Source organism: Charadrius vociferus, unplaced genomic scaffold (assembly GCF_000708025.1).
Source record: "Charadrius vociferus isolate BGI_N301 unplaced genomic scaffold, ASM70802v2 scaffold185, whole genome shotgun sequence".
Lineage (NCBI taxonomy): Eukaryota > Metazoa > Chordata > Aves > Charadriiformes > Charadriidae > Charadrius > Charadrius vociferus.
The window spans coordinates 1192387-1214816 of record NW_009648955.1 but is presented as its reverse complement, the minus strand read 5'-3'; the positions used below and the strand labels follow the sequence as shown (position 1 = coordinate 1214816).

General features: G+C 41.2%; 1 protein-coding gene across 1 annotated transcript in view; it reads right to left on the bottom strand.

Annotated features, from left to right (window-relative positions):
- Window positions 1-22430, bottom strand: part of SH3BGRL2 (SH3 domain binding glutamate-rich protein like 2) — a 43567-nt gene that overhangs the window by 5399 nt on the left and 15738 nt on the right. Inside the window, 1 exon segment of the mRNA XM_009887516.1 lies at window positions 13359-13576. Coding sequence (XP_009885818.1) covers window positions 13359-13576 — 218 coding nt within the window.

Below are 22430 nucleotides of genomic sequence, written 5' to 3'. Positions count from 1 at the left end.
GGAAAGATTCACACACTGAAATAAGAAATAAGGCTGCATTCCTGGCTCTGACAGTGACTTTGTGACTCAGCTAATCCACCAGTACCTGTGAACATCTGTTTACCTTAACCTTTGTAAAGTAATTTAAGACTTAATCATAAAAAGCTTTCTGCAAGTGCTAGTTATTAATTTTTACTTCCAGAAGTATCCATGCCAGATTTAGTATGTTTTTTCCACATTTTTACAGATTATCAAACCCAGGTTCACTTACTGGAAAAATCGTTAAGGTTAACAATGAGCTAAACAGAGGAAGTGTATGTTTGAAAGAGCACAAAACCCAGTGGATTGATTCATTTTAAAAGGAGCGGAATATTAACCACAAGAGATTATCCACCAGAAGTAATCTCCTCGATGTTTTGAAATACCTGCATTGCAAAACATTAAAAAGCTGTTGACACTTTCATGGGGGATGGGAGGAAGAAGCATCACGCTTTTAGACAAAATAGCAGTAAAATTTTAAACAGGAGAATTTCCCTATTAATCTCTGCAATGAAAACATATGATCCCAAAATATTCAAACGTGAAAAAAATGTTATAAAAATGCATAATAGTCCTATAAAAGTTGAAAGAAATTATTTTAGTATGGTAGTTTCTTAAGAGAATTTTGAGAAGCATGATCTCAACGAACACGATCTCAAGGACTCATTGGTTGTGCTGCAGCATGTGGTAGGAGCTCAAGGTGGGCATCCCTGGCTTTCCCTGTAATACAGGTGAGATAAGAGATGTTCCAAAAACATTCTGCCTTTGACCTTACCTTTATAAGGACAGAAATCTGTGCAGATTTGGGCCACATGTAAAGATACTAAATCCATGGGTGAGGACATGAAAATTCTTGTCTCACATAAAGAACATTCCACTGCCAGCAGCAGTAGATGCAGAGGCTGAAGAAGGAAAATGGTGCCAAGCTCAGTGGAAGCCGAGACCTTCATATACAGGCAAGAGCCCAACTCGCTTGTGAACCAACGGGTTCCACTTGGAAAAACTCTGTGGGATGCTCTGCCTCCCACTGATGAAGGGCAGCACCATCCGCTGGTTTTGGCTAGGCAGCGGTTCTCTGTTTCTGCACCAGGCTTCACCACCAGTACCAAGTAACTACAATCCCCTTGTCACTGTCCCAAGCAGCTCCACCAAGCCAGCGGGCGCTGTGGCTTTGCTGGGATCCACTGAGCAGTGCCGTCTTGCCCCTGTGCAAGGAAGTGGCTCCCACTGATGCCCTGAAGGCATTTAGAAAGCAGCTGTTAACCTAAAAACATATGAGCACAGCAAACTGCCACCCACTGCCCCACTTCAAAAGGCAATTATAAAAATTATAATTTTTACCATATCGCTTTAAATTATGATCCTTGGTGCTTTCCAGAGCTGCTAATTACACATTATTAATGTGTAAAATTCTGGCAACATCAGCTGATAAAGGCTACTGAAACTAAGGGGACATAGAGACAGTAGACATGAGTCATCAGTGACGCAGAGATGCTCAATCCCTCCAGAAAAGTTGAAAAGCCAAAATACAGGTGATAAATCACAAAGATGAGGGTATGAAAGGTTACCAAGAATGACATATGCCAGTTAGGAGAAAACAACCATATCTCAGGATGGTTTGAGGGGACAGAGAATAGACAGGAGTATAAATAAGGTAAGTAGAAAGCTATTTCAAGCCAGAAAGGGCTTCTTAACAGGATAACAGCCATCTGACTGCTGTAGGCCTGGTTCCTCACCCTAAAGTCAATGGCAGCTTGATCACCCATCGAGTAGCCTGAGCAACACACAGTCCCTCTGTTTTACAGCCTTAAAGATGCTCTAAGAGCTACTGGGGAATGGAATAGCTGACCTAATAAGCTCTTGCTTTGTTGAAAATAAACAAAGCTAACTGTACTGAAGTTTCCACGGCTCACCTACAGACAAGCAAAATCTTGCTGGCCTTGCACAGCGTAAAGCTGCTCTTTGCTTTCCCTGCTCCTGCTGAGTGACTTTAAACCGGGATAGAGAGGCAGGCTGTGGCTGCAAAGGTCTTCAGGAGCAAAGTTACCCCAGGTGGTAATGGGAGGAAGGCTGTGAAGCTCACTGTGGTGGCAGGACAGTTGGTACTAGATGTAGAGCTCAGTGGACTCACAGAGCACATTGCCATAGCACACTAACGATGCTAAACGTTTACATGGCTTCACCAGAAGGCTGAAGTTCATGAAAGAGAAATGTAATAAGAATTACTAAATACACTAAAGTGATATTCGTTTCAGAAAAATAGCTAGAGACAGGAAAAATCCTCAAAAGAAGTATTTCATATGCTTGACTTGCCTGAAGTCTTTCCTAGCCATGCTACTGTTGGGACAAAACTGAGCTAGATGGACCTTCAATCTCATGCATTTAACTATCCTGGAAGTAAAAAGTGCTGTGGTTGCTTTGCACTTCTTTAAAACTGGGTTAATCAAAGACAGGAGAAGTCTCTCAACATCTAGATTATGCAGAAATCTCAACAGCCATCCACTGCCCACATGCTACAGTAAACTAAAAGCAGCTCAGTCTTTGAGACAGTGGACAAGCGTTCAGGAAATCTGGGTTTAACTCCTCATTATTACACAAATGTCCTACCTCCTTCCGGTATTCATGTGGGTTTTATGCCAATTTAATCCAGTAGGAAAACTGTTGGTCCTTGGGAATTCTCTCCTCTTAAGAAATCCCACTGCCAGGATAGCTTCTCCTTCTCTCAAGAGCAACTGCCAAGTTCACAAAGCTCAACTTGGCTACAGCAGTAGCTGTATTCCAACTGTGATATGGAGACCTTAAGTGTGCTGTATTCCTGGTGCTAGGAAACCACATCACTGTAGTGATGTGATTACAGAGACTGCCATAATTAATTTGGCCTAACATTTTGTTAAGCAGGTACACTGAGGCTTGTTTAAATAAACACTGTCACTTCTGGGAGAAACTATTTACTGCACATCAAAGTTAAAATTGGCAATACTGCAGTTCAGCATAAATAATTATTTGTGCTTCAAGAAACATAACACAAGCGTGACAGCATTGGGTCAACATAAAACATTAACACAGAGTAGACTGCATTTACAATTAGCAATTCTACAGACACTGTCTATCCATTACTGCAACTGAAATTAGGAGAACACTGAGAACACTGTATCTAATGATGTTTCAAAGAGAGTAACTGCAACTAAAATTCATCCCAGTCAGTTTCTTCAAAAGAGAAGTTGGCTTTGTTGCTGTTTGCTTTTAGTTTGCAACAAGTGAAAGAGCTTGTTACACATCTCAGATAAATCCTTATTGCTTACCACACCAAGAAGCAGAAAAACAAGGAACCTGCCCAAATGTAGTTTGCACTGTTTTTTATACAGATTTTTTTTAAATGCACGAATTATTGGACAGTCCTTAACGATAAGTCTATGGGAATGCTGTTCGAATTAGTCTGGCAACAGTTTAATATATGATTATGATCTCTTCATTCTTATAAAAGGGGCAAGGTAAATGCTTTTACAAGTAATAATGGGGAACTCATAACTTAAATGCATTGAATCAGCACTCTGCTACTTGACTGGGTTAATACTGTATGCCACTAAGAATGAGCTGTTAGCACCCTTCCTGAAAAGGGCAGTCCAGTTCTCCAGGACAGATGACATTCATTTACTGATCTGATTAGGATTACAATGGAAAGCTCTTACTCAGCACAGCTCTTGTTGGAGAATGAGTGTGTGTGTGCATGTGTGAGTCTTTTCTAAAATTATATAAATACACAAAAATAACATGATCTTGTCTGCACAACACAGGACAGTCTAAACATGGCAGTTTTCAATTAGCTAACCTTCTGATAAGATCTCTGCACAGGATTTTTAAAGAGCTTATACAATTTACTCTACAAAGCAACCTGTTACTCCTTTCCTAAGGGCCAGATGTTTATTTCAGTAATCTCCAAAAACAAAGGCTTTAATAAAAGGGAGGCAGATGTCAGCTACAGCTCTATTGTCTAAACAGTACATGACAAACTCAGGCTGATGTGATGTTTGCCATTCATTCAGCAACCATGACAGGGTAGACAGACATCAACTCTTTAAGAACCGATATCCCTCACCTCTAAGACAGGGAGTCAAAGTGCAGAAGGGCTTCCCCCAGCCAAGCACTCAAGAACCTCAAACTGGCACAGTGCCTACCTGGGGCAGGGGAGTATTCAGGACAGAATCAGTAACTACTACGCATGATAACAGGTGCCACCTCCCGCTTTTGTGCACCTCCCAGCTCATCGTATTATTTTACAAGTTGTTTGGATAAGAATTTTATCAAATCAGGCCGTGACAGGGGTTTGAGAGAGGAAGGGACTGAAACGCCAGGGAGTTAACTGTGGTAGTTATCCTTTTACATGAAATCATGGCTAAGAGACATAAATTAACCACGTTGCACGGAAGCTCTGCATACACAGGTTTTAACTTGGACACATTTTAAGGTAGAAGTAACTTCACAAGGGACACGACAACCATGTGCTGGTTGTTTTTCCTTTTAGAATATTTTACTCATATCAATATTAGGTGACATCTCAGAGGTCTAAATGAAATGTGCACTTCCCCCTTCCATTTGTTTATTTTAGGAATTGGACACTCGCAGAATCGTCTTTCAACCTTTCCTTTGTTTTCTGTGGTTCCTTCAGAGAAGAACAGAAATGTGCATCTACTAAAGAAAGAAAAAAGCCACGCTAATTGTAATGGCAATGCAATGTATTAGCAGCATCTTGGATTATAACAACATAAATGGTTTATAACTTCACTATATCTTCAAAGTGCATCTTAAAACATAATCATATTAGCTCGATTACAAGTGAAACAGCAGTGAAAAAAAACTTACTTAATCCTGCATCCATATCCTGTGCAATACTATGTGCCCTCAAAGTATTACTTTCACCTAGCAAGTTTTCTTATCCTTTCCTCAGTATATTTTAATAGACAAGGCCCTCTATAAAAGACTTTAACCAAAGTAGTCATGATACCTTCAAGAATAAACCCCTTCTCCCCAAGAAAATACATCACAATAGGAAGTTTCCATTCCATGCAAAGGAGAATTAGGATCCCAAACAAAATTGTTAATAGCTTCTGTCAAACTTACTGATTATCCATAAGTTCTGCAGAACATCAATGTAATAAATATAAAAATCTAAAAGAAAAAAATTTGCAGGATTTTCTACTATCTCCTGCAAAGCTGACAATTCTAATTTTATATTGGTCACCTTTAAATGTTTTAAAATACATAAACACCCTATGTCATTATATTTAGGAAACAGAGTGTCTGAAAACAGAGTCAGTTATCTCCAGAGATGGTCAAATCTTTGACAGCTATCATGTTTATGTGGTGGGATGCTCTACAAAAAATATGTGCTACTTCACTGTGAAACAGCTATACATGAAGTTTACAAAGCAGAGACGAAAGAATCCAAATAAAAACTGCGGTGCTCAACAGGAATGTTCTCTCTCCACTACAGGGTAAACAGCAGCACTAAGACATATCAGTTCTAACTGCTCTGAGGAAGATGAACTTCTTGGATTATTTTATTTTTACCGAGTTGGGGAGTTTCTATTTTGTAAGGTCTTACACTGGGCAGGCTGAGTACTCTACACTTTGTCTCTGGTACCACACTTCCTTTTATTAAGTACATATCACACAGAACTAAAGCTCTTTTCCTCAGGACACAGAAAAGCAGCGGAGAAGCAGACAGCAAAAGCATAGGCATAGCCTGTAAGTTACAACCACACAGACCTTGTAGATGGTCTGAACAATATCTTGCCAATACACAGAAGACACATGGGCAGGGGTTGCTTTCCAACACCAGCTCTGCCTTCTATATTCCTCGCTTGAGAAAAGGGGCTTAATCATGAAGATAAACGGCGCTGTTTCACTGGCCCCAAGTCACTCGCATTCAGCCTAGGGTCTGTGGACACCTGTGAGCCACAAATACTCTAGTGCAACTGCAAAAGATAATTAAGAACAATTTCAACCAATAAGCTTAAACTGATCATATAGGAAACTCTACCTCTGATGGAAAAAATAATTAATGAAGAAAGTTTCAGCATCATCAATCATGAACAGCTGTTAGATGATCTCTGAGCAATTCACACTAACTTTTATCTAGCGAGATTATCCCTCTTCTAAAGACAGACCCCAACCACCAAGATGCTAAGCGAGTTGAATAAAACCTCTCCAAGGGTGCAGGGAATCGAATGTGGACTTGCTGAATACCAAATTATCTTCACAACTGCCCTAGCTCCTGAAGTAAACACACTACAGTAGGTGTGCTAAGGTGAATTCTGCCACATTGCTTGTGGATCTAGAGAGACAGAGTTCAAGCTCCCTGTATCTGTAGGCACAAGAATAATGACAAACTCCCCATAGACAGGCCAGAGCAGAAACTCTGAGGCAGCCTTTAGCCAGCTTTCTTAAATCCTCTCTTTCCTCTTCTTTCTCTTATCAGTGAGTAGTTACTGATTTGTCATTTGACACATATAAAAAAGGAAGAAAATAAATGTCTATGGATCTTTCCAGGATCTTTAAAAAAAAATACAAAGGAGACATACTTAACAGTGCAAAGAAAGCGGTGCTACAGTAATTGCCTGTGTGCTGAATAGTTTCTCGAGAACACTGCACCTCTTTCAGCAGCCTATTTTATTTCTTTCTCGTCTACAGGACTTCACTGTTTCGATGGAGTTGATACCCATATATTACATTTCAGGGAAGGACAATAAATATCACTTATCTCTGTTTCTACTGCTGCCCACTAAGCACTCTATCAGGACTTACCCTAATGCTCTAAACCATATGAGCAGCTTCCAAGGGAGAAAAAAAAAAACCAAACCAAAAAACCCAAACAACAAACTATGGCTCCTCACCTACCACGTGAAGAAGCTAGAGCCTTAGCTGGGGGCTGCAAATACCACTCTGGAAGCCATGTGCCCAAAATTTAAGCATTGCAGTGCTTGGCATCACGCTACAGTCCCTTTGTGAATCTGGCCCTAATGCACCAATCTGCAGTGATCTCTCCATCTGTCTGGACTTTCCATGGTCTGTGTAAAAAGATAACAGTAAGTAGTAAGTTAGTGAGGACAAGTAATTATTTGTTCATTCTTTCAGTGTTTTTAACCTGCAGAATATTTAGTAGTTAGTACTATGTTGGGTCCTACCACCAGTACTTTAGAAACATCTGAATAACTCACATGAAAAATCACTGATCTCACTGTGTGAAATAAATTCAACAATGGGAGGTAGAGCATTTAGAATTTTTCCTGTAATCTTGAAAGCAAAGGATTCAGTTAGTGAAAACTTAGAATATGAACTGCAGTCTTCATCTTCATGTTTTTACTGGGTCCAGCTGGGATGGAGCTAACTTTCTTCACAGCAACCCCTATGGTGTTGTGTTTTGGATCTGCGACTAAAACAGCCTTGATAACACATCAGTGTTTTGGCTATTGCCAAGCAGTGCTTGCACAGCATCAAGGCTGCCTCTGTTTCTCGCTCTGTTCCCCCTGCCGCTCCTAGAGAGTAGGCTGGGAGTGGGCAAGAGGTTGGGAGAAGACACAGCTGGGACACCTGACCCCCACTGGTCAAAGGGATGTTCCATACCATGTAACATCATGTTCATAAAAAAATGGGGAGTGTTTGTCTTCAAAGGCAGTCATTGGTCAGAGACTGGCTGGGCAGCTGTGTGCTTTTAGGAGATGGTCAGTGATTGTATTTGCATCACTTGGGTTTTTTACCTTTCCTTCACATATTAAACTGTCTTTATCTCAACTCATGAATTCTCTAGCTTTTGCTCTTTGTATTTTCCCCACTGTCCTGCCAGGGGAGCAAGGGCAAGCAAGCAGCTGTGTGGTTGGTGGCTGGGATCAACCCACAATAGTCCTTTTTGGCTTTGGAACAGGGAATCAAAAAGGTTTAAGATAATGACAGATTTGATCAGAATGTGTTCAGCTGAATTTACAGCTGTTATACCTGTTCACCTGTTACTTAGCAGGTTGTTACTTTGTGTTGCTGGTCACAATGTTGACTCACTTGTTCTTTATGATGATTTGTTTTTTCCCCTCAGTTGCTCTGTTGCTTGCTCCTTTTCTTCATGTACATCAAACTCTAGAGCTTGTTAATGGCTGTTTTCAGCTTTTGCTGTATTTTTTATCACTTTCTTTTGCTTTGCTTGGGAGACCCATGATAAAAGCATTGGCCTTGAGCCGAATCTGGTATTTGGCCCCTGCACTGCCAACATCCCAGTACTCTGGGAACCATCTCATGGAGACAATTAGCAATTACACCTTTTTCTCTTCTTCAGGAGCCACTTTGTAGAGAAAATGAAGAATGGGCATCTTCCTCTTCTCCTCCAGGGCAGAGGTTTCCACCCTTGTTGCAATGGCCCTTCAGTTTCTTGAACATCCCAATGTAACCAGAAAGTTGTATTGGTGTGTGCAGTGACACTGATTTTGGCTTTTTGTAAGGTTAACCAACCAGTTTGGAATGCCACACAGAAATGTGCCCTGAGGCAACCAGTTCCTGGGTGACAAGGTGTAGCAGAGAATTTGGGCAGGTGCCTAGAGTAGTCTTCACCTCCGATGGTGTGGGACTTCACTCCTGAACAAAAGTGGAATCCCGTTGAATTGGTAGACCACTTGAAGGAAGGATGCTTTGCATATACCATAAAGAGACAACTTCCAGCACTGTGTTGGGCCCTGGGGTAGGCCTATGCTTATACTCAAAGGAATAAGAAGGTCTCTGGATCTGAGGACACACAAACAGACACTGTGGATAAATCAGAAATCCAACCCTCAACTACAACAGTTGTTCCTGCAGTCAAGAAGAAATAACAGAAGCACAGGTCAACCCAGTTAGTAAAGGAGATAGAAGCTCCTCCTGAGGGAGAGCAGGAAGAAGAGATCATGGAGTGTCCAGAAGGCAGCCATGTCCAAGCGTTGCCCAAGGAGGTGACTCATGCCAAAGAGGCCCCACTGTGTAATAAATTACCAGAAAACTAAAACCAATATGCTCTATTTACTGATGAGTCCTGTCATACTGGGGGGAAACATCGGAAGTGGAAAGCTGCTGTGTGGAGTCCCACAAGACAAGTCACAGAAACTGTCACAGGCAAAGGCAAATCAAGTCAGTTTGCAGAAGTGAAAGCCACCTAGCTGGCCCTAGACATTGCCGAAAGAGAAAAGTGGCCAGTATTCTGTCTCTTACACTGACTCACGGAAGGCAGCAAATGCCCTGGGGGAGCTGGCTACAGCAATAGAAGCTAAGTGGCAGCACAGAGGTAAGCCCATATGGGCTACAGCACTGTGGCAAGACATTGCTGCCCAGGTAGAGAGCCTCGTCACAAAAGCATGTTATGTAGATACTCACATGCCCAAGAACTGTGCCACTGCAGAACATGGAAACAAGGAGCAGGTAGACCAGGCTGCCAGAATTTAAATGCTAAGGTGGACCTGGACTAGAAACATAAGGGTGAGGTATTCATAGCTAAGTGGGCCCATGACACATCAGGACACCCAGAAAAAGATGCAATGCATAGATAGACTCGTGATTGAGGGGTTGACCTGACCATTGAAGCCATTGAACAAGTTATCCATGAATGTGAAATATGCTGCGTGATCAAACAAGTCAAGTGGGTAAAGCTTCTCTGCTGTGGAGAACAGTGGCTGGGAAAGGCAGTGTGGGTTGCTTCTCCCTCAGGAAAAGGCAAACCTGTTTGTGGGGTTCCTTTTGCTCAAGGGCCAGGGTGCACTTGGTGGGTAATCCAGGAGGATGGGGAAAGCCGGTGTGTACCACAAGGAGATTTAACCTTGGGGTAAAACAATCTATGACTTGAGTTGTATGCCATAGCTGTATGTCAAAGGACTACTGCAGGAGCCACTCAAACTGAGAATGAGCCTTGTAAGGAACTGGGCAAGATGCAAATGGTTTCAATGCCCAACAACCCAACCCATCAGCTCCTATTAAGGCTCTACTACTCCTTTTTTTTTTTTTTTTTATCTTTTCCAAAGTATCTCCACTTTACTTTTCTTTATGCAAAGTGCAGGAGTTCCCTCTTAGAATATGCACTAGGTGGTAACATTTCCTTACTCTTACATAGCACTAACTAGAGCAAGGTAACTGTAGTCATTTCAGATTTACACTACCATAAATTAGAAGTGCTAGGTTCACATGTCTGATTTGTCTGAAATGTAGACTTTCTTCTCACACACTTACAATGTTATAGCAATGTCACTAAGATGAAAAAACAGATTGTAAAGGCATAAAAATACATGAATTATCATAGTGTCAGTGCTATGACATAGCACTGGATTATCAGTAAAATGATTTGTGTTCTTGTGTGCTCACAGCTCTTATATTGTTCACAGGAAATAAAAATGGTTGTTGCCAAGTACTTTATTTCAGAATCCATTAGGCAGAACTTGTTACTGAAAAATTGGAGAGTGCATCTCAGAAGACTGAGAAAAGGACAAGATAGATTAATGATCATATTTGCGATTACATCAACTCAAAAAAAGTCAATGTTTTGCTCACACTTCAAAACATGGAGTTTGTCTGTTGGTACCAGAAGGATCCCTCCTCCTGTGGTACAAGACACTTTGTTTTGAGAACCAGTAAGCATTGGTCATCTTTTTGTACCTTTCCCCCCTTACACCAGCTATCATGTGTTCAAGTGGCTGACACCAACCCATTTTGGATACTTACTGAAAGACTTCCTCTATACTGAAGTTACATTCCAAAAAGTGATTATTTCACATGGTAATGCCCTAGCTAGAAAAATCTATTCCGAGATGCTACCTTTGTTTGCATTGCTGAGGTTTCCTACTAAAGCAAAAACAGGGAGAGAAAAAAAAAAATAACACTTTTGCTAACACAGAAAAAACAGTATGGCTACGAACATGACATGGAGTTCTGGATCATACACCATATCCTTGGGAACCTCTATTGACATAACACGAGCGAAATAAAAAGTGTACCTATTTTGCTTTGCCTTGTCTATCCCTCATCCATTTAGAGGAACAGCAATGGATCTGACCAGTTTGTATTGTAAGTCTGTATTGTCAGTAACAATGTATAAGCCAGAATGAGTTCGTAGGCAGCTTTCTGGTGAGACTGTAGAACAGGCAGGCAGAAAAACAGAGAGTGTTTGTTAATAGAGCAAAATGCATTAGAAATTGCCTGGACACAAATCAGGAATGATAAGCCACAATTTTCACTAAGTCAATTAACAGAAAACTCAGTGGGTATTTTTTCAGTTTAAGTTATTTAATATTGATTTACTTTTTTATTATTTATGTCAAGATAAACATATGAAAACACTCACTGTGGAAATGACAAAGAGAGACAAGTTGTGCAATGTCTGCTGATTTCATCTAATTGTGGTATTTTAACCCCCTTTTCAGCACTGATCTCCTTTGCCTCCTGCCTAATGTTTTGCCTCCACTCTATTACCTAAGCACTTCATTAACTAATGCGGTAGGCTAACTGATGAATGTCGGAGATCCTGCACATACTTCTTTCTTCATCCTAGAAATTACAGTTTCTTTCAAACCACGTTGGCTCTTTAAAGATGTTCATGCAGACAGTGAGGTCTAATAATAGGATTAACTCTGCTCAACCAAAACAGCTATCAGCTGAGCAGACAGATTAACGAGATCATCTCACATGTTGCATGACATCTTCTTTGCTAATTGCAAACAGCAATTTCCAAGACTACGTTAAAACATGCTATAAAGACAAGCTGAATGTGTAAGAAACAACAGCTTAAAACATTGTATTTCCCAGGCAAACTAAAAATCACACAAAACAATGAAAATGTTATTATTTGTAAGTGAGGGGCTGCTCCATAAGTGAGGGTCAAAATCCCTTGATGTCCCAGATGCATTTCTTTAACTGACATTTCTTACCCAGAAGTAGGAAGATATAAGTTATACTGCTGAGGTGAACAAGTAAGGCCAATATAAAACATATAGAAGGGATGTTAAATACCTCACTTCAAGAAGCCAGTTAGCTGCTGCATCATACACAATCTGTTTGTTGCAGAGTATCCTAAATCACTTTTTATATGCTTCCAACATTAAGCTAACAATTGCACTGCAGTCAACAGGTTCTCAGCAGATCTGAACGATCCATCAGCCAGAAGCAGCTTAGATACAGCACTGTTGAGTCTCACATGGACTAAGTTAGAACCAGCTTGGATGTATCTCCACCACATTGTAGTCAGAAACCCACACAATACCCACATTTACTGTGGTCCAGCTATTATAACCCCAGAGACCCTCTTCCCCATTTCATTCTCCCACTGAATTCACAGAGAAACCTTACCCAATCACTTCCTGACGCAGCCAGGGTGGCATATCAAACCTCCCTTTCTCCTATCAGCTAGTCTAACAGGCACCTCTAACCTGCCTCCTAAAGGATGTACAAGTCACATGGTTGAAGTACAGAAAGATGCAGCAAGGCAAAGAGGAGCCAGCTGCGGTCATATTATATTTTGTTGAAAGATGAGCAAAAGTTCTGGGAAGATTCTCCCAGACTACAACAGCACCCAAGACTCAGAGCTGCAGTGTACCATGCTGGCTAAGCAGGAGAGTAAAACATTCATATGGTGCCATTCTTAATATATCAAAGGTTACCATTTCAGCTTGCAGTAGCGGGTGGAGAAGTTATTGCAGCTTAAATCATCAGAGAAACCAGTCCACCCATCAATCTGTTGTCAGATTCACAGGCTCTCATGCTTAGCAGTCTTTCAGCAGAGGAAGACAGGTCTCAAGCTGCTTTGCTTTAGGGAAAAATAAAACTGTTCTACAATTTAGACACCAAATAGTTTTCATTTATCCTAGACTCTGACTGCATAAAGGCTGTCTGAGCATAAATGAAATTTACGTTATGACAGCAGCAGAGAAGGAGCTTAATTACAATGACAATATAACTCAGTCTAGCCAATGTTCTCATTTACTGTGCCAGAGATTTCTTTCTGAATTTTTATACTTGAACTAGACCCAAGTAGCAAGAAAACCATAATATATATATTATAGTGGGGTTTCACAAGGGACTTGACCATCAACAGGTTGTACATGAAGCATGTGACGTCACAAATTCTTACACTCATAGAGGGAATCCACCAGCTGAAGACAACTTTAGGATTTACAGATGAACTATCTGATTTTTCACTGTATGATCATTACCTGCTCCTATCACCCCAAACTGTCACCTTCAATTCAGATACTTCTACAGAAAGCTCAACAGCAAGTCCCAGCTTTTTAAATGGCCAACAGGGTATACTAATATATCGTCCATTGACAACCATAACAGCTACTTACTCCACAGTACCGATCATCACTGAATATCTGTGGTGGCAGTGGATTGCCTTGTGCAGGCTGCCTATCCTCAGGAATATTTTTATACATCCATTGTCTTTTCTCCTCTGACATTGTGATATCCACTTCTTCAAACTCTATGCGATTGGCTTCCAGAAACCTCACCACATCTTGTTGCCTCTTCTTTATCTAGATGAAAGAAATTAAAAAAACAAACAATACTCAGAGCAAGTCCACCATAACTCAGATATGCTTACAAACCAGAGAATATTCCTCTTCTCCCATCCCACTTTCATGGGATGGGAAGTCACAAACTCAGGAAGATAAATGAGACTTATTAACTTAAAACTGAAAAAAAATAGTTAAACACTGTTGTTTCTTTACAAGTTGGCAAAAGTTATACTTCCTCACCTCATTTCTAGAAGGCTGTCTCTTTAGTTAAGCTGCGGGAATTTCAGCTTTTACTTTCTAAAGAGACTTTAAAAAAAATAATCTGTACGGGACTCTTCAGAAACAGGAATTAAAAGAGGTAGCTTGTTTTCAAAGTCGTTAGGGCCTACACTTTTAAAGTATACAGGAACCTAGAAAGGCAAGGTAAGCAATCCGGCAAGCCCCAGAAGCATCTACTCCGATAAGTGTTCATTGAGATAAACATGTTGGTACAGCTAAAAATAAAAACACCTCAGCTACACACATTTTTGTTTTCCTAGACGCCTACACATCTTTTAAAAATGCAGCTTGATGGTTCCCTGAACAAGGCTTGCTGAATCTTTAATTAAGAGTGTCTGTCTGCATAATACACATGCCTAAAAATAAGCATCATCTCATGTCTTGAAAATTAACTTCATTGCAAAAAAATGCATGAGGATTGTACGAAATGTATGTGACTTTTGCCCCTCAAGGAGATTACCATCTTTATACGAAAGGCTAACAGAGGCAGAACACTGGCAGTTTTTAGCTCATTGTAGCTAACTAAGATCAACCCTTAACTGGGGTTCAAGCAGACACACTCAGGGGAAGACTACTGCTGCCTCAAATAGGACTTTATATCAAGATAGCAATCTTTGAAATGAAAGTCTGGAAGGTCAAGGAAAGTTACGTGGGCTCATTCAGCCAGGTCTGCTCTGCATTCTCTTTAGTCCATACTGTAATTTTTGCATCTACTTAATGAAACAAATTCTTTCAGAAAGGAACTATAAATTATATGCTGTATTTTTTACAGTTATCATCAATAGCATTATTTGAAGGAAAAAAACCACAGCTTTAATAATTTTACAGTATTCCTGGAGTGTCAGATCCACGCAGTTGCTGACTGGCATAAAGCCCAGGTGGATGAATCATGCCTGTGGGTATCATATGACCTAGATACTATTTGGAAATCAGAGAATTTTTAAAGTGCATGTGCTAGTTGTTCTTGTCACACAACCCATTCTGTCTGCCTAAATGCACCACAAAAATACATAACTTTTGGAGGTAACGCTGATGAAATCATTGTTTCCTTGAAATAAGAGTGTAACCATCCCAAGAAACTGCAAAGACAAAGCTCTTAAATGATTACTGTCTTTCTTAAGAAGTGGGCTGCATAGTAAGTTTGTGCCACACTGTCTTACTCTTTTTCCTTTTCTTACATATACTGGAGGGGTTTTTTAGGCATATGTGAAAGGATCACTTTTTCATACAGGAAACAGCTCTAAAAATTGTGTGCAAATAATGCATTATCAACAACAGCAAAATTACTGCATCATCACTGCTGGTACCACAGACAATATGCCTTTCACTGTCACCCTAAAAATTGCAAAGACAAACTCTGTTGTTAATGTAGAAGTGAAAGACAAAAATATTTTCCTCTTTTGCCAAAAAAAGCTGAGAGACCCAAAAGAGACAGACTGAGATTTTCTTAACACGAATATTAAGTATTTGTTCAAACAGAAACAAAACATCTAAACTGATGTGTGAGAGAGGCTTTACTTATTGGGGACTACTGCTAAAACCAACATGAATTCCATCCTGCACTGGTCAGAGCAACCAGCAAAATACATAGTGCCTGGACCAGCCCTCTGGCCTTGAGGCCAAATGGCATCATCTGGCCAAGTCTGTTAAACCCCGCACCCTCTCAGAGCAGCTGTATGCAAACTGCACGTTAGGAATGATCCCCAGCATGCTGTAACATCTAAATCATGGCCATGAAGTGCTTGGGAGACTGTAAGTAAGCCTTGGCCAAAGCTGTCCATGTCAACAACCATTCTTCTAACAGGTTCACAGTACCAGAGAGCTCCATTGCTCAGGCCCAGGCCCCATACCAGTGCACATGTATCTACATAAACCCATTTTCATGTACCTGTCTTCCAGTAGTCTGTACACCGGGCACAAGCTTAACTGCAACTCAGATTTAATCAGATCCCTTATATTTTACTGTTCACACCATGAGAATTCTCCCACAAACACACGTTTTCTAACCTCTCCTTTTTATTTTTATAAAACTAATTAAGATGTTGAAGTGAAATAAATTGTGGGCTGGGGTTTTTTTAGCCAGAAGCCTTGCAATTCTCTACACAACATCTGCATGAGCTATCAGCTGTGGATGTGCCAGCTGCATGAATTTAAACACAATGAAAATTTTTATCCAAAAAAGTAGCATCTTCTCTTCCCCCAAGTGATTTGATTCAAGTTTGTAAACTGAAACAAGAGCATTAGCTACATTAAAAAATATGCCTTGTTGTTTAAGATGGATGCTCAGAGCATCTGCCGCAACAGAAGCCAGCTGATTATTCCCCAAGAAAACCACAGGACCTTTGTCTTCCTCTACAACTGGATCTGTGCCGCAGGAGTGCGTCAGCCTCACAATCCTGCCTGCAGCTCCCATCTGTGGTTACTCTGAGCTCTACAAACTTCCAGCATTCGACCACACGAAACGCTGAGCAAAAACAACATGACACACAGAGCAGTGTCAGTTCTCCCTTCCTCACTAGCCTATCCAGAGGGTCTGAGCTCTTGTCAAGAGCCCAGTGGAGAAAAATGCATCCTCATTTGACAAACTATGGAGGTGGATACTTCAGTCCTCTTTGTGAAACTTAGCCTTGTACCCTGCTGCTTCAGAGGTTTTCAGAGCGTGATGCAACCAAAAGGAATCTGAAAAGAGTATTCATATAATCAGAGGCACCATGTTCATAAAAGAATGGGTTCGGAGCTATTCATACATCACTTTGGGAAAGCATGTGTATCCTTACAGGGTAGACTGCTTCAGCATCAAAATATTTTGGTTTTAATATGTTTCAGCATACCAGAAGACACTGTGAGACACACCATCAAAATATACATCCATTGTGAAGTTTCGGAGGGAAACACATTAATTTTGTATTCTATAAAGAGACTGCAGCTTCCCTATGCATGGTATTTATCTCATCTCAAACAGGCAGTTTGATGTTGATTTATTTTAAAACTTCCTTGTCGTCATGAAAAAGTATTAGCCATAAATACAACTTGGAACAGGTAATATCATCTTTTTTTATTAAGCAGTGACACTGACCTTGAAACAAAATAGGTGTCTCTTTACATAATATGATCCTACTCTAACATGGTGAAGAAAACTGATAGAGCTAATCATACTACAATGTTTCTCTCTCATATTTTTAGTAGGCTGATTGTTTTCTGAGCATCATTTCTCTGGGTCTGGTTTTACTGTTAATGTATATTTTTATTCACAAAAGTAAGACAAGAAAATCTCCCAGGGACATCTCCACTTTATCCCAGTATTTGAAGCTGGTCTCCTTATTAGGATTAAAAAGCAGAAAAATAGGATGCCCATTTTGACATACATAACTGTTAAAATGAGCTAATCACTTGTTCAGTAGCCTGATTTACAAAAAAAAAGTCTATCTCAGCTAAAGTATCCTGGCTTTCTCCCCTAGTTTTCATTTCTTTATACTGATTTGCAACAGGTAACAGGAGGATAAGCTCTCGGACTGCTTTGAAGAAATACTTCAAAGACATCCTCAGGCCAGGCCAGGTGGGACCGCTGGGATTATCTGTTCTGACCTTCAGCATCCCTGAATTAATACCTCTTAGGAGCAAAGAGTTTCTTCGGATTTTTTTCTCCCTAAGCTCCATTCCTGAACTGGTAACAGGGAATCTGATAGTCTTTGTAAATTGTTCCCATAGTTAATTAACTGCCTTCGTGTAAAATATTTGCCTGATTCTGTTCGGAATTTGCCTCACTTCTCACTTTCAGTCACTTTACTCCTTTTATCTTTGGTCAGACTGAAAACTCTTCTGTTATAACCTTTCTGTTTCCCACACAACTAATATGGGGGGAAAAAACAGATCTCCCAGCTAACCTGAACAGTGATCTCCAGGACAAAGATAAATCCTATCACTCATTTATCAGCAGAATAATGATGTTACCATCATAAATCATGTGCAGACTGGACCAGAAGTTTAGCAAAATCAGATCACATCCCCTATTCAAAATTCCCTGGAAGCTTCTCATCATTTCCAACAGATCACAATTTTCTTCTTTTTTTCCCCTCTCCATGCCTCCTGAAACTGTTTTCAGAAGGTCTTCTGTAGTAGAAAGGCTTGCCTACTGACAGCTGCTGAAGAAGAGAAGCTTATCATGTGGTCTCTCCATCACCACATGGCAGCAGTATTTCATTATTCTATACTATTTTAACCAAGATATTCAGCACACTGAAAAAATCTCGCTAGTCCAGGATTTATCTAGCCCAGATTGGAAAAATGAATATTACTTCTACTATCATAGAATCATAGAATGGTTTAGGTTGGAAGGGACCTTGAAGACCATCGAGTTCCAACCCTCCTGCCATAGGCAGGGACACCTCCCACTAGACCAGGTTGCCCGAGGCCATGTCCAGCCTGGCCTTAAACACCTCCAGAGATGGGGCGTCAACAACCTCTCTGGGCAACCTGTTCCAGTGCCTTACCACCCTCACAGTGAAAAATTTCTTCCTAATATTTAATCTAAGCCTGCCCTCTTCCAATTTCAAGCCATTCCCCCTCTTACTAGGGCATGTAGCGATAGGACAAGTCCTCCCCCAGCTCTCCTGTAGGCCCCCTTTAAGGTACTGGAAGGCAGCAATAAGATCTCCCCGGAGCCTTCTCTTCTCCAGGCTGAACAGCCCCAACTGTCTCAGCCGCTCCTCATAGGAGAGGTGCTCCAGCCCTCGGATCATCCTCGTGGCCCTCCTCTGGACACGCTCCAGCAGGTCCACGTCTTTCTTATGTTGGGGACTCCAGAGCTGAATGTAGTACTCCAGCTGGGGTCTCACAAGAGTGGAGTAGAGGGGCAGAATCACCTCCCTTGACCTGCTGGCCACACTTCTGATGAAGACCAGGATATGGTTGGCCTTCTGGGCTGCGATCGCACATTGCCAGCTCATGTTGAGCTTCTCATCAATCAGCACATCCAGGTCCTTCTCCTCAGGGCTGCTCTCCAGCCATTCCCCACCAAGCCGGTATTTGTGCTTGGGATTGCCCTGACCCAGATGTAGGACCTTGCACTTGGCCTTGTTGAACTGCATGAGGTTGGCTTGGGCCCACCTCTCAAAAAAACTCAAAAAGTACTATACTACAGGCAGATGCCTCAAGTAGCAGTATTAATAGGAACTGTGAAATAGCCATGATTAAAGAGAACTTCTCTGCCTTATTTCATTAGCCCAGTTAATATAAATGGAACAAAGCAGACAAGTTCTCAGTTCCAAATGTCTTCAGGGTGTCAGCAGGCATGCTGCTGAGTGTCTGATGCCCACAAAGCGGACACGGGAGGTTGATCTTCTGCTCTAGACTCTAAACCCCAACGTTTGGAGATAAGGCATGCCCTGGGCTTCATTCCTCCTGCCTGCAAGTGGAGGGAATGACAGCAGGTACCATTCAGCGCACTGGCTGCTGAGTGAGATGTGTAGCACTGACTGTCCTACAGCCTCATCATCCTGGAACTGAAGGGACCGAAAGCCTAACCTGAACTGTCCACTCATTGCAGACAGATCCCAAGAACAAATAGCCTGCTTTCTAACACAAAACTCCACCCCAAAAAATATTCAAAGCACACATGCTGCGAACAAGGCCTTATGATGAGGATCCCCTAAGCTAGCTTGTTAGACCACAAACACATTTTAGAAGTCTGACATTAAATAAACCAAACCAGAACACATGTCTAAGTCCACCTTAAAGACTTGTTTCACAGACTGGCATATGTCTATCTAGACTTGTACCACTAAAGACAGAGATGGTCCTGCTGGTTCCCTTCTCTTTCAATCTGGTTACTCTTTCCTGATGCCTGCCCTTAGTCCAGAACTGCAGCAGCCATGTTATCCACTCACTAACTCAGCCGAAAACTGAATGTATTGCATTTGGCAGGGGCACCTTTAGGGTGCAGTTTGATGATACAGCTAAGCAGATCTCACCGCTGGCTGTCACTGAGATGACACAATGTTCCTACTTCCTGCCAAGCAGGTCCTGCAGCTTTCCTTACACAAGCATAATGCAGGAACCAGGAGAACAAGGGAAAGAGCATCACTAATGTCAGCACCACAATCTCATCAGTTTATATCAGTAGCAAAACCGCACCCTGAGGAAGTGGCTCAGCAGAAGCATGACCAGCTACAGGTATTTGAAATATGAACTGCATAAACAGCATCTGTGTTACATAAACACAAGCTCCAGCTCACTCCCACAGTTGAAAATATCAAATGGGAACCTCTGCCTGTACAAGTCATGCAAACGTAACCAAACGGAGTATTGCAGTGTAAAATGCAGATGTCATATAGTTACTGCAGAGGATTACTAATCTTCACTTCTCACACAGATGAGGCTTAACACATACTCCCAGACAATGAGATACTACGTTCTAACGAAGAGATGCAAGCCCTAACCACATCAAATGAGCAGACCTCTGAACAGTGTTAACTGCAAACTGATGCATACCTTCCTTAGAAAAGCAAGGAGGAGGCAATGCCAATTACAAACACACTAAGCAACATCTGCATTCTTTTATTCTGTTTCCACTGTGTTTCTGCTTTCACACAGAAGCAATGAAAAATGATCTCACAGACTAGCAAGGCTGACATGCAAATCCTCATGGTCCTGTTAGATTTGCAACCTGTAGCAACAGAGACTTTCTACCAAATTTCTCTTTCTTTGCCTGCCTTAGGAAAGGAGAGCACAACTGACCCCTGGCAACTTTTATTGCAGAGATGGCAGTGCTGTGACAGACCTTTACAAAGATTTGTATGATTAATTCATTGTTCTTGGCACAGGAAAATACAACTCAAATATATATATAGGGAAAAAGGAGACGAGAAGCTGTGGTGAGGTGAAGGGGGTAATGAAGAAATTTTAAAAATAAAAAAATCAGCATTGAATAACTATTCCCAAAAGTAAAGTGGCTACGTGCTGCAGCAAATATTGCATTACGTGTGATAGAAGGAAAATACCGTATCCTTAGAACAGACCTCCAAATAGCTGAGAACACCTTCAACACTTCATCCTCAAGAAAATGTTTCAATACCCTAAAAATTGACAACAGAACTTTACAATCTGAAAAGAAATAGAACAGTCCCTGAACAGGGGGCACACGCAACATGCACTGCCCTGGTCTCCTGCTAGCAGCAATCTTCCGCTTGCATACAGAGACATAATTAAGGACACTCTGTATGAAATACTCTCTGGAACTGGGAGGGCAATCTGTTCAGCTTTATGCAAAATAAGTGCAGGTCTCTGGGAGCTGCTGATACACTGCCTAGCCAGGCAATCTGCACACCTTTACCTCTCTGCACTGTATGTATGGTATCTTTGAAAGAGTAGAGTATTTAAGAAATGCCATTAACATTTGAGCCAGGTGTGTTTTTTTAAAAGACTCCTAATCACAAGCAGTCAGCCAAGAAAAACATTATTTTCTTTATCTACAAAGTTATAGAAGACAGTAAACTGCTCCATGCCCAGTGCCCACTTACCTCGTATTTTCCTTGTCTGATGTTGCACTATGATAAAATGCGTTTAAATCTATTTCTGTGTATGTATGTCTACTACAAGCTGAAAGGAATTTTTTCTTATTTAAGTTAGTTTGTAAGAAACCATTGTTCTCTGTGCAAGTAACAAGGTAACACTCAGAAACACGAAGGAGTCTTTAGCAAGTACAAATACATCCATCACTGCACAAAACAAAATGGTGGGAGTTTGCTCAGGGGTTTACCTGGTATTAATTCCTGTAAGCAAAAAAGGAAAAGGAGAGACAGATCTGGAACAAACAGAAAAAGGGGAAAGACCAAGGAAGGAAAAAGAGAAGGTTCTACAGAAGTATCAGCTACAAGCAGTGCCGTGCAAGGGCGCCTTTGAGCTGTGTGCAGACAAGACAGCCTCTGCGGTCACTCCCAAGTCTACTTCTTTCTATTTCTTCTGTATTTTAGGAAATAAGACTTCCCAATGATGTACACAAATAAAGTAGGTGATTCTATCATCATTTTCTTCTTGCAGTAGAAACACTGTGTTCCTACAGTATTGAAAATCCACTTTCACGCGAGTCTCTGATGGACTGGAGGAAACCAGATGCTATGAGACCCAAAACTTCGCTTATTACTTCCCATCAAAAGAATAAGAATCGCATTGAAGCTGGATATATCTTCCAATTAATGACATGAATTTGTATTCCGTTGCATCAGTGTGGAACCAAAAAAAAAAAAAAACCCAAAAAAAACCCCACAAAACATCGTTACTTGTGGAAATAAAAAATGGCTAAAACAAAGTGAAGCTTGAAGACAGCAACAAGAACTGAACCAGAATCTGGAAGTCCCACTGGACAGGCAGGCAGCTCCAAGTCAGAGGGACCTTGACAGTCTAGAAGCCAGAGAATTCCATGCAGACTGAGACACACAGCGAGAAGATTCCCAGCCTAGCCTGGCAAGCAGCAGACTGCCAGATTGAAAGTCAGGACGCACTGTTGCTTGTTCTAGCAGGGAAGGTTGCAAAACCTACTGCCTGTTTGGATCATAACCTACAGCAAGAGCTCCAGTCTGTGGAATTAGCCTGTCCCGAAAACGTTTACATTTCTATTTGACAAAACGC